We start from the raw sequence: 16,246 nt of genomic DNA, 5'->3' as shown, positions 1-16,246 counted from the left end.
CTTTATTCTGTAATTTCCTTAGCACCTCCAAAAACACCAGGAAACAAATCCGTATGTCAAAGCTGAAGTCCATGTACAGTTCTTGGAGCACTTGTTTTGTAACACAACTCAGTTTTAATAAAGAACAAGCATTTCCTGATTACATAGTTATTTTAAACTTTACAGGCATTTCCAATCTTGCTTACCCTTTCCTCAGCTGAGTGCAAAGTACAAAAATACTGTGTTTCAACTAGAAACATCTCAAGCATCCCTGACTTGCTTCACAGGTGCAGTTCAAATAGTTTGAATTTTTGTAGATGTTTTTTATTAAAAATTCTTCAGGTTTCTTTATAAAACTGTATTCAATTGGATGTCTCCTTCTTCATACAAGAAATAAAGTGTCATTAATAATAAACAGTGAGCAGTCAGCCTAGCAGGGGGTACATAGAGCTAACCAAGAAGAAAATGTATGCATGCAAGTTTAACTGAGCATTGCCTGAACCAGGCCTTCTCCATGGGCATCGCTGTCCTCTTGGGATTCAGACCATTAGGTACTTTTAGAAGAGATCACAAGATGCGAGAAGATGGTCTTGTCCTCCACAGCACTGTCATTCAACTTCTTTTCAGAAAAGGTGGAACCTGGATTCTAGACCCTCCTTAAACATGTCTGTGCGTGTGTACATATATGTGTGTGTGTGCATGGGCAAGTGTGGTGGGGATGGCAGCTCCTAGTTTGTGGGAGAAGGTTCTGATCACTTCCTGCCCCTGTGGATGGTGGAGTCTCCATCTCTTTTGCTGAAGTTTGAAGGGAGATGAAGGAACTTATGACAAAGATGTTTTTCCAGTTGTGTAAGAAGAAGCCTTATTGTGTGGTCACTAGGTTGTACTGTCTACTGGAAAATGAAAACCATTCTTTCACACCCCTGTGGGGTAAGGTAGGCCTGCAATCCAGCAGGAACCAATTTGTTCCTGGAAGTCACTACATAATGTGAAGCTTCTTAAGTACTAATAATGGGGCATTCTTTTTGTTCTTTTTTTCAGTGCCAGTTAATGGTGAACATTAAATGCTTATAAAGCTATAAAGGGATCATTTCTAAACAGTGATTTGTGTAACTCAAAGATACTGATGACAAACAAGGTATTTCACATACTTTATTAGTAATGAAAATATCCCTCAAACACATGACTTCACTTACAATTTGCTTAGCTTCGTCAAGAAGGAAATAAAGCTCCTCTTTCTTCTTACTTGTTGAACAGATTGAATATCTACACACTAAGTAAGAAGCTAAAATGACGTCACCAGAAGTAGTAACATTCTCTTGAATACTGCTTTATGCTCTTGTGGAGTACAAGATAGGAAATAGAAGACTTAAGAACAGCTGTGAAAATAACTTCAAGGAATAAAAGCATGTAGAAATTGTAAAAAAGCTAGACAAATAATACTTTAGAAACCCTGACCTTGAATTATAAAATACAGTAGTGCTACACTCAAAGCATGTATTAGAATTAGAATAACTCATTAAAAAGTGTACTCTGCATCTTGCATGTCAGTTTTTCTGTTTGCATTGCTGCATTAATTTCAAGGCACAGTTTTTATGGTTTTGTTCTTTTTATAAAGAAAATCATATAAAAATACACTACTAGTAAGGCAAATATTAAAACCAGGATTAAATCTAGTATACTCAAATATCCATTATCAGGTATCTTCTGGACACAGACCAGAAATTAGTATAACATTGTCCACTCCAATTTCTCCAGTTTTGCCTTTCCCACGTTCCGATTCGAAAGTGACCTGGCATAAGAAAAGAGATGTATTAACAGTGAAGATGTAGTTTATCCAACCATTTAGCAACCCTTAATTAGTTATAATGCTATATGTGAAGAATGTTTTATCACAATACAGGATTTAATGACTTAAATCCTTGTGATTTTTAGAGTTTCTGTGTATTATTTGAAATAAACTTATAATCCTCTGCACAGATTTAAAATACCAAATGGATTCCTTTAATAAGATTACTTATTTTCATTGTACAAAAAAAATGCAAATTGAGTGAAATCCTATTACAAGAATGTAGTTTCATCACAGTATGTGATGTTAGTGCACTTCTGTTCAATCTATTTGGATCCTTAGGTTTTGGGTGGATATAATATGTATCTATTTACTCTCTGTTTTATATAGTATGTATATATACAGTATAGTATGTATACTATATAGAGAGAGTAGGTTCATTTTTATGAATAGGATGCCTGGCTTTTTATAATCTGATTCTCACTTACGTAAGGGCTTTTCTACATCATTCCAGCAGTGCAAAGAACCTTGAAAAGGGCTTGCATTTCATCTATACTGAGAGCGTTCAGCAGAAGCCTTTACATAGCACTGAAAATGTTCAGTCACATAAATGTAAGTCAGAATTTCATGGGGAAACTTGATGAAGTCCTGATTGGGGCAGTTTCCAGGCATACATCAGTGTAGTGTTCCCTGTTGGCTAGTATGTCCTGCTCCTAAGGTGATTGCCCACGGTTGATTATACATGACATTTCCTTTTGCTCTCATGGTCTGGTTTAGTGTGGTTTGAGAGCATGCTCTTCTATGAAACAGAAAATTTCCATTTTTCCAGGCATGTATATATGCTTCTGTTGCATGAGATATTTATTAAGGAGAGATTTTGACTGCTTGTGTTGATTTATGATCTGATGCAGTTTTTTACATAATGACAAGATTACTGTCATCAGTGTCCTAACCAACTGGGACAACTCAGTTCTGAAATTACAGCTAGATAATAACTTTTCTGCCTCCTAAAGCGTGTGTTCCTGTTGCCCATTTCAGATATGCCTTTCAGTTGCCAGTAAGTGATGCCTCTAAAACAGCTGGTGGAACACTTAAGGATTAGGAAATTAAGCTGTTGTGATGGTTATGGTAGTTGGCTTATAAATTGAATTATACTTACACTGTTGGTTGTTTCAGCCCCCTGAAATATCTCTATTTTTCCAGTTCTCCACCTTTCATCTTTTCCTTTGTTCTGCTCCCAGACAGGAGCATGCTTTTTGCCTGTCAGAAACACTCGGAGTTTCCCCACTCTCTCACCAGCAAGCCGATAACTGAAAATCAAGCAGTAGCTGCTCTTTGGCTTGAGGTCAGTGAGGAGAAGTTTTAGACGCCCCGTATCCTTCTTGTGCCCCACAAAAGCTGGAACTGCCATGTAGTACCCATCACCTCGTAACAAAAAAAAAAGGAAAATGCATTTGTAATCGACGTGTGGTATATATTAGCAAACTGAATACATATTTGCAAAGAAAATACATGGAAGCTGTGTTACTTGAGAAATTTAAAAGACTGGAGAAAAGCAGCAGGGAGTGTACTTTGCAAGGAAAAAGCTTGTACTGTTGGAAGTCAGATCAGTTTACAGAGGACAGGAGTTCATATTTCACTAGCAATCACAGTCATTCTTCCTTGCACTGTCTTTCAAAGGCAAAACCATCTTGGTTTTTCAAATGCAACAGCCTGAAACATGCTGCTGTGCCTCTGTGATCAGACCATTTCCAGTACTTGAGCTAACTCAATACTCTCTCCAATGTCCTCTGCAGTGGTGACAAACTCATAAAGGAACTGATAGCTTATTCCCCAAATCCTGAAGAGCCAATGAAATGACATAGACAGACAAAGTGATAAAGGGATAAAACATCTGGGCCTATAAATCAAGTCATAATCAGCAGGTGTAAGTTTGGGGAGATGGGGTAAAGTCAGGGTAGGTTCTTCCTGGAAGTGACAGCACAGAGAAGGGACTTGGGGATTTGGAGCAGGAGAGGAAGGATTAGTGAAGAAAGACTGAGATGGAAAGACTGTGAGGGAAGAGGGAGAGAATGTGTGTGTAGGAATTGGTGCAAGTGGCCTGTAGGATCCGCAGGATCCACTGGTCCCTACTGCAGCAACTTCTGCAACATTTCCTGTCTCACAGGGAAGAGATACCGTGTCAAACAAGTTTCTTCAGCAACACTTTTTTATGTACACCTGCACAGAGGCTGCACATTGCAGTTGTGGAGCTCTTTCTCGTGTTTTAGGAGGCCTGCTATTGGTACCAGGTCAGGTATTGGTTGTCCTTGAATAGCCCCTGCCTTTGGCTCATTCTGAGGAATGCTGTCACTAGTTTGGTGTTGCAGAGCTTGAGATTTCTGACCAGTTATGACAGCGCTGTCTAAGCCATTTTCAGTGACTGCACTGCCACATCCATCTAAATGGCAGATGTGTGGTTAAATGCTCCAGCAGTCTTGCAGAGACACAATGTGTAACTAATAAAGCTTCCATTGCTTTGTACCTTGCAGTTCTGAACAGTTATATTCTAATAATTTTTCTCATCTTTTGATTTGTGTGTGTTGAAATACGTTCTTGATTACCAGTTGCCACTGGGTATTTCAAAGAAACAATTTCCACTCCCAGCATTCTTTACCTCCTTTTTTCTTTTATAAAGATAACCGACTAATAGGAAAGCTATCTTGATTCTGGTTTTCCCTCCATCCCTCTTTTTTTTGCAGGGGGTGAGCCATCAAATCAAAGCATAGCAGAGGACAGATATTTAAATACCTCTATCTCGATCAGCAGGATTCCAGTCAAAGTCATCATCAGTGTCTTGTTTCCAGTCGCAAACCCCTCGACTGAAGCTGCAATCAACTGGAAAAAAAAACTGGCAATGGAGACTCAGAGATAAAAGGAGCACTGTATTATAAGTACTGATAAAAATAATTTGCTCTTTATTCACCCAGTTATTAATGTATAGGCCATTCTAAAATTACCTACAATCTAAGTTCAGATAGTATTGACCTAGATTAAATTGCAAAAAACGAAAACATCAGAATTTATGTAGCAATTCTTCCTTTTAACTCACAGAAAAATCTGTTGTGTCTTTTTACTGCTAATCTCCTATCTGCACGTGAGTTTATATGCTGTGACTTCTGTATAGTGAGCATGTGCTGACTGCCAGGTATAGTTGGAGGCATTAGTTTTGAACTCTACCATCATAAATCATTTGAGATCTGCCAGCTTTAGAGCTTTCCTCTCTCCATTTGTTACACTGCTGTAGTTGTAATCAGCTGAGATGCGCAAGCTCCAGCTCTATCCATTGAAACTGAGAAGATGGCCTTCCATGACAGGACTCCTTTGCATCAGTAGTTGATACTCATAATAGCCCAAACCAGTTGACATTTAGAGCACATGAAAAAGGGTGTCACCCAGAGCACACCACAGCCTTCCTGACTGTGCAGATTAAAAGCATTATGTACACAAAGAAAAAAACACTGTGCAATGCAAGCATTACAGATCAGATTAAGAATAATACATCAGCCATCTGAATTTCTGCAGAAAGAAGCATCCTTAATATTTTCATGTATTATATCATGAGACAGAGAAGTGCAGTACATGGCATTTAGAGAGCTTTACTGTATAAATCCATTGTTTCCGAGACTACTGCTTCCTGAATTGGAAAAACTCCAGTATCTTATCCTTAACATCAGACAGCACATCTGTCTATTCTGTTTTCTTTAAGTTTTGGAAGCATTTGTGGATTGGTTTTGGGTGAAACCTACCTTGTTCTAAAAATAATCTCAGCTACAGACAATCCCAGCATTTCAGCCCTTGCCTACTTGGCTGGTAACTCCCCAGGAGGATGCTGCTGCCCTGTAAATGCATCAGCTCAGTATGATCCCTCAGTCCCCTCCTTTTGATTTCTGCTTTTTTCTGTGGTTCTCATAAGCAGGTCCTTATAGTCAGCTTCATGATTCTGCCCATCACAGGCAAACTGTTTCTCACCAGGAGAGAGGGAGTGCTCTTTGACCTGCCTTTATATTCTGCTTTGATGAGAGCCACCCTACAGCCTGTTACAGTTCCAAACAGGCAGGGAAGTTTTCTGTTTGAAAGTGTGTGAAGCAGTTTCCTAAGGCACGGCAGAAGCTTAAGTTGTGTACATAAATGGACAAGTCTTGGACCTTATACGCTCTCCTGACTGATTTTGTAACAATTCTTTAACATGAGAAAGAGCAGATTTATCTTACTCTGATATCCACAGGACTTACTGGTATGAATTGGGAACCATAATAAATTCACAGCCAGGCTATTTAAGATTCAGGGTAAATACTTCAGTCTTGTTCAGGGGAGATTCCTATTGACTTCTGACAGAGGACCAGGAGAAAAACCAAGAGAATATCGCTGAAGGACATTGGCATATTGTTACATACTATGCAACACTCTTCTAATCATGGTTTCATTTTATAGACAACAGAAATTATTTTTTCATGACTGTGAAATAAATCAAGTGAAATTCAATTGCAAGTCAATTTTCAATGTGGTGGAACTTTCTATACATTGTTATAAACTTGTATTTAATTTTTAATTAAATTAATTAAATTTTAATTGATTTTTTTTAATGTTTTGAATGTATGTTCTGAATAGGACATAAGACTGGCTTCTTACATTGGAACTGGCAGAATGGTTTGGCCAGATACTGTCTCTAACACGCTCATCAAACCTTTGTTTTATGTTAAAGGCTTTTAAACTGGTTCTGCCTTAGCTAATATAGGTTGTCATGAAAACACATAATACACAGGAAAATGAATACTGTGGAATAAAAATAATCTACCTTCTTGCTCTGGTCTTGACACTGGAACCTTCCTCTGTGCCAAACGAGGGCTGAAAGCAGCTGCTTCTTTCACCTTGGGAACTAGGGAAAACAACTTGTCAAGTTGCTGAGTCATCACAGGAACAGAAAATGGAACTTTATCCCTTTATACCAAGGAAGTATCATAATTTGCCATCGTTTATTTAAATAACTCAACGTATGTGTTTTCCACCCCACCACCAAATTCGCATTCCTAACCCCAGTTAGATACTAACTCTGAATTTTAAAACTTTATTTAAACTGCTGTTTTGCACAGCACTGTGCCTTCTAAGCTGTGGGCAATGGAGTTACAAGATTCACAAGGTCATAAAATGTGGAACATGATCTTTCTTTGGCGTGGTGATCTACTTTCTTGCTACAAAACTTCAACTAATGATCAAAGTACTTGAACTCTACCAGACAGTGAAGTCAACAACTCAGTGGCTTGGCAGCACTTTGCCAACAGCAGCCTCAAAAATTGGGTAATGTCAGAGACTTTGTAAATGTCATAAACATTGGGGGATCAAAGGCCTGCAGCTCTGTATTCAGGTGAGTGATACCTGGTGCTACTGTAACAGAATTCCCAGGAAATTATTTTTCTGAAGCTGTACTCTGCTGGGGTACATGCTGTCCTGCAAACCTGGTAAACTCTGATGCCTGTTGGGAAGGAAGGGCACAGTGACTGCTCTACCTCTTCCTCACCCTCCCTGCAACAGCTGGCAAGCACAGCCTGATGTTTTGATAACCAGTCCTGGTGGAAACCCCTGAATAAGTTCCTTTGTAAAAAACTGGTTGATGTGTCTTGTGCCAAACTGGAAGAGTCAGTATAGCAGTACAGTCAATGTGCATTCTCTACGATACTGACCTAAAGGAGTTACTCAAGAAGCACTATTTTTCAGCAGCAGATGCAAGAGACCAAGGCAAAACCTCCCTTGTCTGATAAGCTACGAAGATACAGAAGCTTGCAAACTCTTACTTACTCTAAAATACTCTAAGTATTTTAAAAATTCTATGACTGAGCTTCTTTTGTACTATTTTAAGTGATTAATAGAGAAGTGCACTCGATAATCTCGACTTCTTTGTGCAGAGCCTGTGTAGGTAACTAATCCCACATGAGATAAAGGGAAAGGCTGCTTTCACTGGCAGAGGATTCTATCCTTTGCAAACACATATGCAGATGATACCTATGATATATGCATACAAACCTATGAAAACAGCTTAAATGTGCCATTTTACAGGAGGAGTGAGGGAGGATCCTTTGGATTACTGCTTACAAAAGGTGTTAGTGGAAGGCCTGGCAGACTGAAGTTCACTTTTCAGCCACATCACGTGGGCAGCAGTGCTAAGGAAAGCTCAGGCTTCCTCAGCACTGCCAGATGATTGGAATAGTGCCAGCTATGGAAACAGAAATTACTTTTCCCTACTCCGCACTGTATCAACATACATGCTATCAGAAAGTCACAAATGCCAAATATTTTAAAGTCATTACTTTCACGTGCACGCACATTTATTTGTTCAGAGGGGAGTTTGCTCCCATGAGTTCCACTGAGCTAGGGCTTTCCACTGAAATGCTCCAGCATATTCGCAGTCATAAACACATACTCAATTTTAAGAATATACTTAAAACCCATTACAATCCAGAGCCTCCTAGCACTATAAAAACTATGCCATCTACTTAACCTTTCCTCTTCTTCAAAACTGTCAAAAATTGCTGTGTGTACACCAGAGAAAACATACTAATGAAGAGGCCCTGGAGGCACTTCCTGAGGTGCTGAATTAAGCTGAGAAAGGAGACTCATGCAATCTTACGAGCTTTCTGATGAATTGCCAGGAGCGTGTCCCCTCTTGTTGCCCTTGCAGCCTTCCGCTCACCCAGACCATTGCTTAGATCACCTGGATAATATTCTTACTTAAGGCAAGGACTGATGTATCTTTCTCCAAATTAATATATGTCTACATACACACATTTAGGAACAGGCACATAGAGATTAGGTGTTAAGTTTACTGTCATGCCATAAACTTGGCCTCACGCTTAGTGAAAGAGGCTGAGGCTGTGAAAACTCTTGCCAAAACGAAGAGAGCTATTAAAATATGATCAGTTCTGGAAAGAGTGGAGTGATTTAACAGAACACAGCAGCTGCCAGAATGATTTATTTATTGAGTTATTGAATTACACTTGAATTCTTTTGAGGGATATACATGCAGGTGTAGCTGAGTGCTGCAGATGCTTCAAGTGAAGAACTGTCATGCACATAAAAAGAGCCAAATTTTGTATCCAAATCTATTTTTGTTTTCAGTGTTAGGCATTACACTCAGGTTCTCCACTTACTGGAAGATACCAGCTGTGTATTATAAGAAACTGTAAGCTACAGCTTACAGAAAGGTTTCCAAGAAACCTTACTTCTTGGAATGTGCCTGCCTTTTACATCAGACCATCACTGGACATAGCCAGGATCCAGAGTCTACCCCCTCCTAAGTACTAGGCAGGAGGCAGGATTTCTCTTTTCAGCTCTTCTGCTGTCAAGTGGTACTTGCAGAAAGGCAGGCCTTGTCTTACATTCCCTAAGAACATACTCGAAGAAAAACAAAAGCTCACATAACATCCTACTTTAGGCACAGCTGAGTCTATCCTTCCTCCTGGACTGCTGGTGCCCACCCATGTACTTATCTGCAGCACTATCTACTATATAATCTCTGCATATAAAACTCTTCATATCATGGTGCCATACATTTTTAACTGTTGATGTCACCATGATACTCTTATATGGTAAGATGGGTTGATATTAAGAGCAGGAATTAGTGGCAGAGAGAACTAATGCCCTGGTCTTCAGAGTTACCTTCAGAGGTAACTAACTACCACCGATTTCCATACGAGTTGTGTCTATGAATGTCTGCGATGAGCTGGCCATAAATAAATTGGTGATGTTCTGGTCCTGAGAACAGCCACCTTACTGCTGACACAGGTTCTTACATCTGCAAGAAATTCAGTGTTGCTACCTGCAACATGTATCTAAGTATTTCCCCTGTTCTGAGGAGTAAGAACCTCTGAGACATGTTAGATGTGGTTTGTCAGTTGTATTATATTATCAAGAACTGCCGCAAGGAAAGAGACCTTCTGCAAAACAGAACAGCCCCAGCCAGCTCTATCTGGCTGGAAGTACTTCCCTAAAAAATAACAGGACTCATAAAGCAACTCTGAAACTACTGGGGATGTATGCAATCGTGGAAATGCTTCTTAACAATAACCTCAGAAAATGAGAAAGTAGTGCTGAAAAGAAGCATTGAGACACTGTTCTAGTATAAATGTGCCTAAATAAAGTGCCACGAAGGGGATCTAGAAACAAATTTATACATGAAACTAGAATTCCACTTTAAAAACACCAGGCTTACAAGGAGTGCTGCGCATAATGACATAGATGAGATTTGAGAGCCCCTTGTCTGGGGACCTTTAGATAGCGAAGTAAAGGAGGACAGTGGACTGCTACTACAAGATATAGCAAAACAGTTAGTTAGGTTCAAGCATATCCTTTCATACAGTGCACAGCAGTGTCCTCCTAGAAATGCAGGCAGACACCAGTTCACTCTGCCTGCCAAACAGGTTTGTTAGCACTGGTCTGCCAGTTGCACCAACTCTTGACTATGTAACTTCTTGTTTGGAGCTGGCTTGCACCTGGCTTGCTTGGAGCACAACTGGAGCAAGCTTAGGTCCGCCTGAAAAGTACCAGGCAGACAGACCCTCAACTTGGTCTGTAAGTCAAAATAAGGGCCAATGAGCTCGTGAAAGCAATAGGAAGCTTCAGGAGCACATCTGGAAAAGTGCTGTTTGGACTAAACTGCAACATTAAAAGGTTCAAAGTAAAAAAAGCAAAAAAACCCAGCTAAACCCCCAAACCTAACAAGCAGAAGCTCAGTAGAATAGGTCTGTGGAACACTGTTTTATGGGCACCCTTCAGAAAGAGTACAAAAGCACTGGTAAGCAACTGCTAAGTGGCTGTGGTGCTAATGGAGCTTACTGAAACACTGATAAATTCTCCTTTGTATGCACTTGGTTTCACCTCTCTGCTTTCCCAACAGCTGTATGTAAAATTATTTATACTGCATTTGGAAATGACATTTTTGTCTGAAAAACATGGCTTGGTTTATAGCTTGGAAGTAACCTTCTATTTATCTGCAGTAATGCATGTGCTATCCTTAAAGCTTTAATTCCTTTTTTTTCCCTGTTAGTGGGACTGTGTTTCTAATAAATCATCTATGGCATCACATTGAGCTCTTGCTGAGGCAGCTATATTGGAGGAACAGTTATATAGCAGAATACAAGCACGTATGTATTTAAGTGTGTTAGTTGTGGGCAACAGAATTTCTGAAGTGCCTGAAACTGCAGCATGTGGGGACTCTCACAAAAATGGTACTCACTGTCTTTCTAACACTGCTCTCTGATGTTCAAAGCCCATAAAAAAAACCCAGAAAACCAGAGTGGGCACTGTAAAAAAATCAAGCAGAATATAAGAGGTAGTAAAATGAAGACTAGCTTCTCATATATGCAGTGTATCACTATGTCAGACTCAAAGGAATATGCCACATCTGTGCTACCACATCCTCCTCTGAAAGAATTACATTTGCCAGATGTCTGACATCTTTTGAGACTTTTATCTATAGCTGTGGACTGAGCTGTCTGAACATTATTTACTCACACAGTGGTCTAATTATCAGAAAAGAATAAGATTAAGAGCAAATATCCTCATTATCTGAGAGAGTGCTCTTGTTCAGAATTAAGAGCCTAGAACCTGTAAGGGAAACAGTCCACTTTTACTACTGCCAAATAATAATCCAAAACCTTTTTCTCATTCTTGGTGCTATCAAAGGAAGAGGCTCTGTAATGAACACAGCTGGCTACATGATACTATAGGAGTGTTTTAAGCACGATATGAGTTTCATAAACTGATAAGAGTACAGAATATGGAATTTAGTTCCAGTTAGCAATACCATTCTGGATTACAAATGGTACATGAAAAGCACTGAAATGTTAGAAAATGACAGGGTTCACCTCTAGCTTGAGTCTGGAGACATCTGTACAGTCACTGCCTATATAACCAAGCACTTTGTTCCACCTCTCTGTGTCTCCTTCCCTGTATAGAAAGGACATTTCTCACACAGTAAGCAGCTTTCCAATACTTTGGTTTACTCTTATTTTCTATACATCTGCAATTTTTGCCATCAATAGGACACAGAGTCCTACTTTTTAAACTGCACCTTTCACAGCAGGACAGGTCCTTCCTTCACACTGAACAAGGTAGGGATCCCATGGAAAACAGTCATTTAAAGTCATTACAGGCAGTATCATAAGGTATAACAATGTAAGAAGAAAAATATGTTTTCACAGATTAATTTTTGACATTTCTTAAATGCTGGGGGCTTCACTGTCTTTAATATTCTGTTTTTAAAAAACCCTGTGAGTAATAGTTTTCACAAAGGTCCTTTATTTTGATAGTTGGTCTATTTTAATAAATTCCCTTTCCATATAATAATTCCCTTTTTCTCTACAGTATTTTTCTGTGGCTCCTTATGTATTTATTATGTAGTAAAACTACAATGATAAAATAATACATGAATTTAAAAATACTAATTAACATCTCTAAAAAGTGTGATCTACCCATTTTCCTAATTAAGTACTCTCCCTGGAAGAAAAACAATATCAATATTAATAACAAAACACAGATACTATGTGAACTGAGAGGATTATATGGAGGAACTTAATGGGTTAGTAACGGAATCACTGCTGAATAGACGTCAGCAGAGGGGGCAAAAAGCCAATGTGTAAATTTACAAGCTGTACGTCTGAGTTAAAGATGTACTCCAAAAGATCACTCAGTATCATTAAAAGTGTTTTTAAAGCCAAATGTTCAAGCAATTAAGTGCCTCAATCGTGACTGAATTTTTATAATAACAAGGATCAAGTATAGCATATGAAAATTTTAAAGGAAAGGAAACACAATTAATATATGCAACCTATCCTGAAAGAAAAATGTGAATGACACAATGCCTTAAGTCCTCTACATAGTTGGTATCAAACAAGAACGCCATAAATAATACAGAATTCACATACTTAATGAAAGTACATCTGGGGCATACTGGTATCCCTGTATCACGAAGCACACCAACCTTCTGCCAGTATCCCCTGGCAAAATAAAATCTCTCTAGCATGTTCATCATATAAATCCCTTATACCAATAATGGAAAATTCAGACAAATGTGACTGGAACAATGACAGTGCAGGCAAAAATATAGATAAAACACAGTGCTTTAGTATTTTCAAGCAATAATATTAATTGTCACTGCTGTCAGTTGCAGTGGAAATTTTGTAAAGACAAGAATAGAAATGTGTGTGAAACAGAATTCTCTAATCGTTAAAGTATGAGCCTGGCCATCAGAAGACCTGGATTTTATTGCTTCTTGTGAGAGAACTGTGGCAAGTCACTTAATGCTTTGGTCTGAGACTCTCAAATGCATTTGGCCGTACCAGCATGGTAATGCTGAACTGCAAGGGTAGCTTGCCATCCAGTGAAAACTTCAACCCTAATTTGGCTTCAGCTTTTGCACCTGCTACTTCTTTTAGGTAAGAGATATATGAAAGGATCCTTAGAAGATGGCAGGAAGTGTCATAAGCTTGTCAGGAGTGAAAGGCTGAGTAAAGAGATAGGCTGAGGTAATGAATTCAGTGTGGCTGGCCAGAGGGAGAGTAGCATCCTGAGCACAGGATCCTCAACTTTGGAGGCATGGCACCGTTAGCCAGAAACTTTTCACCACTTGGTCCAGTTAAAAGCTGACCTGCAGAAGTATATTTTTGCATGTGGCTAGGTGGCAGCTGTTTTGACATTTTGGAAATGTCACCGATTCCTGAATTGTGAGCTTACATGCTTATGGTACCAAAGAGGCATCTAAGTGTCTTCCAGGATGCAGGTCTACACACACTGGATACCACCACTTTCTAAACTGCTTTGAAATGCTCAGCTGAAATTGTAGAATGAATCACAGAATCATGTGGGTTGGAAGGGACATCTGTAGGTCATTAGTATGATCAAGAGGTTGCTCAAAGCCCAGCTCGGTCATATTATGAATATCTCCAAAGATGGATATTTCACAACCTCTCCGCATACCTGTACAAATTTTTGTCCACTTTCATGTTAAAATATTATTTTCACAATATCTAATCAATTTTTTTGGTTCCAACTTATATTCATTACTTCTTGTCCTATTACTGTATATTTTCAAGAAGAATCTGTGTCTCCCTATAACCTTCCATTAGATAGCTGAAGACAGCTATAAAATCTCCCCTTAGCTTCTCTTAAGGCTAAATAAAAGTTTTACTCTCAGCCTCTCCTCATACACTGTGTTCTCCAGGCCCCTGACCTTGGTGGAGCACTGCTAGACTCATGCCAGTATGTCCTCATCTGTCTTGTAATGGAGAGCCCCAAAATGGACACGGCACCTCAGATGTGGTCTCACAAGTGCCAAATGGAGGGGAAGGATCACTTCCCTTTTTCCACAAAGCTTCTTCCTAAGCAGTCATCCCATGTCTGTAATGTTGTACAAGGCTTTTCTCTCCCTTTGCATTTGGTTTTGTTGAACTGGATAACGTTCCTGTCAGCTCGTTTCCACAGCCTGGCCAGGTCCCTCCTAATAGCAGCGCTGCCCTTCAGCCTATGGGTCGCTCTCCCTAGTTTGGTATTGTCAGCAAACTCGAAATATGCCATAAGCACTCACTGTTAATATTTGCAGGGAAAGAGGAGGCTGGTGAACAAAGACCTGACTTCACTCTGTTTATCAGCTTGCTAGCATAATTTGGGGAAGCAATGTTAATATACATCCTTAGCCTGAACTGAAACAGGCCAATTACCACTGAAAACTGAAAAAAAAAAATACTTTTAGGATAAGCATACCTTTGGCAAAGAAGCTTGTATTCTCAAATGTATTTAGGTGAATAATCACATTTTTTCTTGGCTTTCTTACAGTAGTAATATTACAGATAATTTTTTCCAGATGACTTTAAAACTATCTTTCCTTTTAAAAAATTATGTGTCTTCAAATCAAATAGAAACGATTTGAATTCTAACTTATTTTGTGTTCATTTTTATCATTATGAAATATGGTGCAGAATTGCAGTTACTGTTTTCATTATTTTTCTATACATTGGAAAAGAGAAAGTATAATGAATGAGTATAATAAATCAGGGTGTATTTTTCATATTACGTGGTTTTGCCTCTACCTTGAAGAGGGTTTGAGCCAGCTGTACTAAAAACCAATTAAAGTGCATCTGAAAACTTTAAAAAGCACAGCAAGGAATTGCATGGCATACAAGATAATAGTTGGAAGGAAACACCTGAAAGCAGACTATGTCATTCTTCCTGATAAACGACTAATGTCAGATATTAAGCAAGACTCCAGCTCAAATACCATCAAATACTTTAAATTTGAGTGTGTCCATTCAGATAAACTCTCACATTTAAAAAAACCCAAACACTCTGTGATTCATGTAGTTATTTTTCTGTTGGGAACGACATGAACAACAGTGGTGCCTATTATATGGTTGATATGATTTGAAACACAAGGACACCACAGTCTATGTTTTTCCTCTGAACCATGCACACTACTTACGATGACCAGTATCCCTGCCACAAGTCAAAGCTAATTATTCTTACTTGTAATGAAGCAGCACAGTATCCTGTTTTGCTAGGGCTTGTGTGAAGAAAATGGGGATAAACTATGTGCTATGCCTAAGCTGCTCTGAAAGCACAGCCTGCAGAGCGCCCGTCAGGATGATGCACTCCCTCTCTGCTCATATTGACAACAGACAGATTCCCCTAACAGGGACATTCCATGCCTTTAGTCTCACCAGTCAGTATATTAGGTTAATCTTCTATAAATAAATAAATAAATAATGTAAATCAATTCTGATTAAAATGGCTATAATGTTTTGTGATTATTTTGTTAGTGTTTATATATATTTTTATATATACGCTTATATATTTTACATTGAATCCAGATTTTTTAAAAATTAAGAAACTTACAAAAGACATCTCCTCTAAGGCTTTGCTCATGGTCAATTTGATTCTCAAAATCTTCCTTCTCTTCTTCATCTGACTCTTCTGCCTCCTCTTCTGCAGTAGCTTCACCTTCTTTCTCTTCCTCCCTGTAGCTCTTACCAAGATCAATACCACCTTCATAGTCCAGTAACTGCAAGTGGGTCTTAGAAGATGGTGTCACAGCTGCTTCTGGGATCGCATTCTTAATTGTTTCATGCTTTTTCACGCTGTTTTTATGTGTGAGAAGTTTCTTAATTGTGTCCTTAGTTGTCCCAGGGATTCTTGCAATTTCCTTCACTGACTTTTCAGGGATAACTAGAACCAAGAAGAAAGTATTAAATATTCATCTAAGGAATCATTCAGCAATGACATTTATAAATGGGAGCCAAATGCTCTACCGTTAAGTTCAGTCCGCACAGAACCGAATACGCATGCACATGTTTAGCTCTGTTGTATAGCCACCCCCCTGTTTGAGTTACAGTGAAAAGACCAAAGCGACCCTCCGTCATAACCTCATTTGGATTCCTGTGTAACTTCTCTGGT

At 39.0% G+C, this 16,246-nt stretch overlaps 1 protein-coding gene across 1 annotated transcript in view; it reads right to left on the bottom strand.

Annotated features, from left to right (window-relative positions):
• Window positions 1-1,098: 1,098 nt before the first annotated feature.
• The window catches only part of EGFL6 (EGF like domain multiple 6), a 44,102-nt gene continuing 28,954 nt past the window's right edge, over window positions 1,099-16,246 (bottom strand). The window contains exons 8-12 of the mRNA XM_055803334.1: window positions 15,689-16,018; window positions 6,606-6,686; window positions 4,559-4,645; window positions 2,928-3,193; window positions 1,099-1,771 (exon numbers count right to left, since the gene is read on the bottom strand). Of these exons, the coding sequence (XP_055659309.1) occupies window positions 1,676-1,771; window positions 2,928-3,193; window positions 4,559-4,645; window positions 6,606-6,686; window positions 15,689-16,018 (860 nt within the window). The 3' untranslated portion in view covers window positions 1,099-1,675. The remainder of the gene's footprint in view (window positions 1,772-2,927; window positions 3,194-4,558; window positions 4,646-6,605; window positions 6,687-15,688; window positions 16,019-16,246) is intronic.

The sequence above is a fragment of the Falco peregrinus genome, chromosome 4 (genome assembly GCF_023634155.1).
Source record: "Falco peregrinus isolate bFalPer1 chromosome 4, bFalPer1.pri, whole genome shotgun sequence".
Lineage (NCBI taxonomy): Eukaryota > Metazoa > Chordata > Aves > Falconiformes > Falconidae > Falco > Falco peregrinus.
This window is presented reverse-complemented; position numbering and strand designations above follow the sequence as displayed.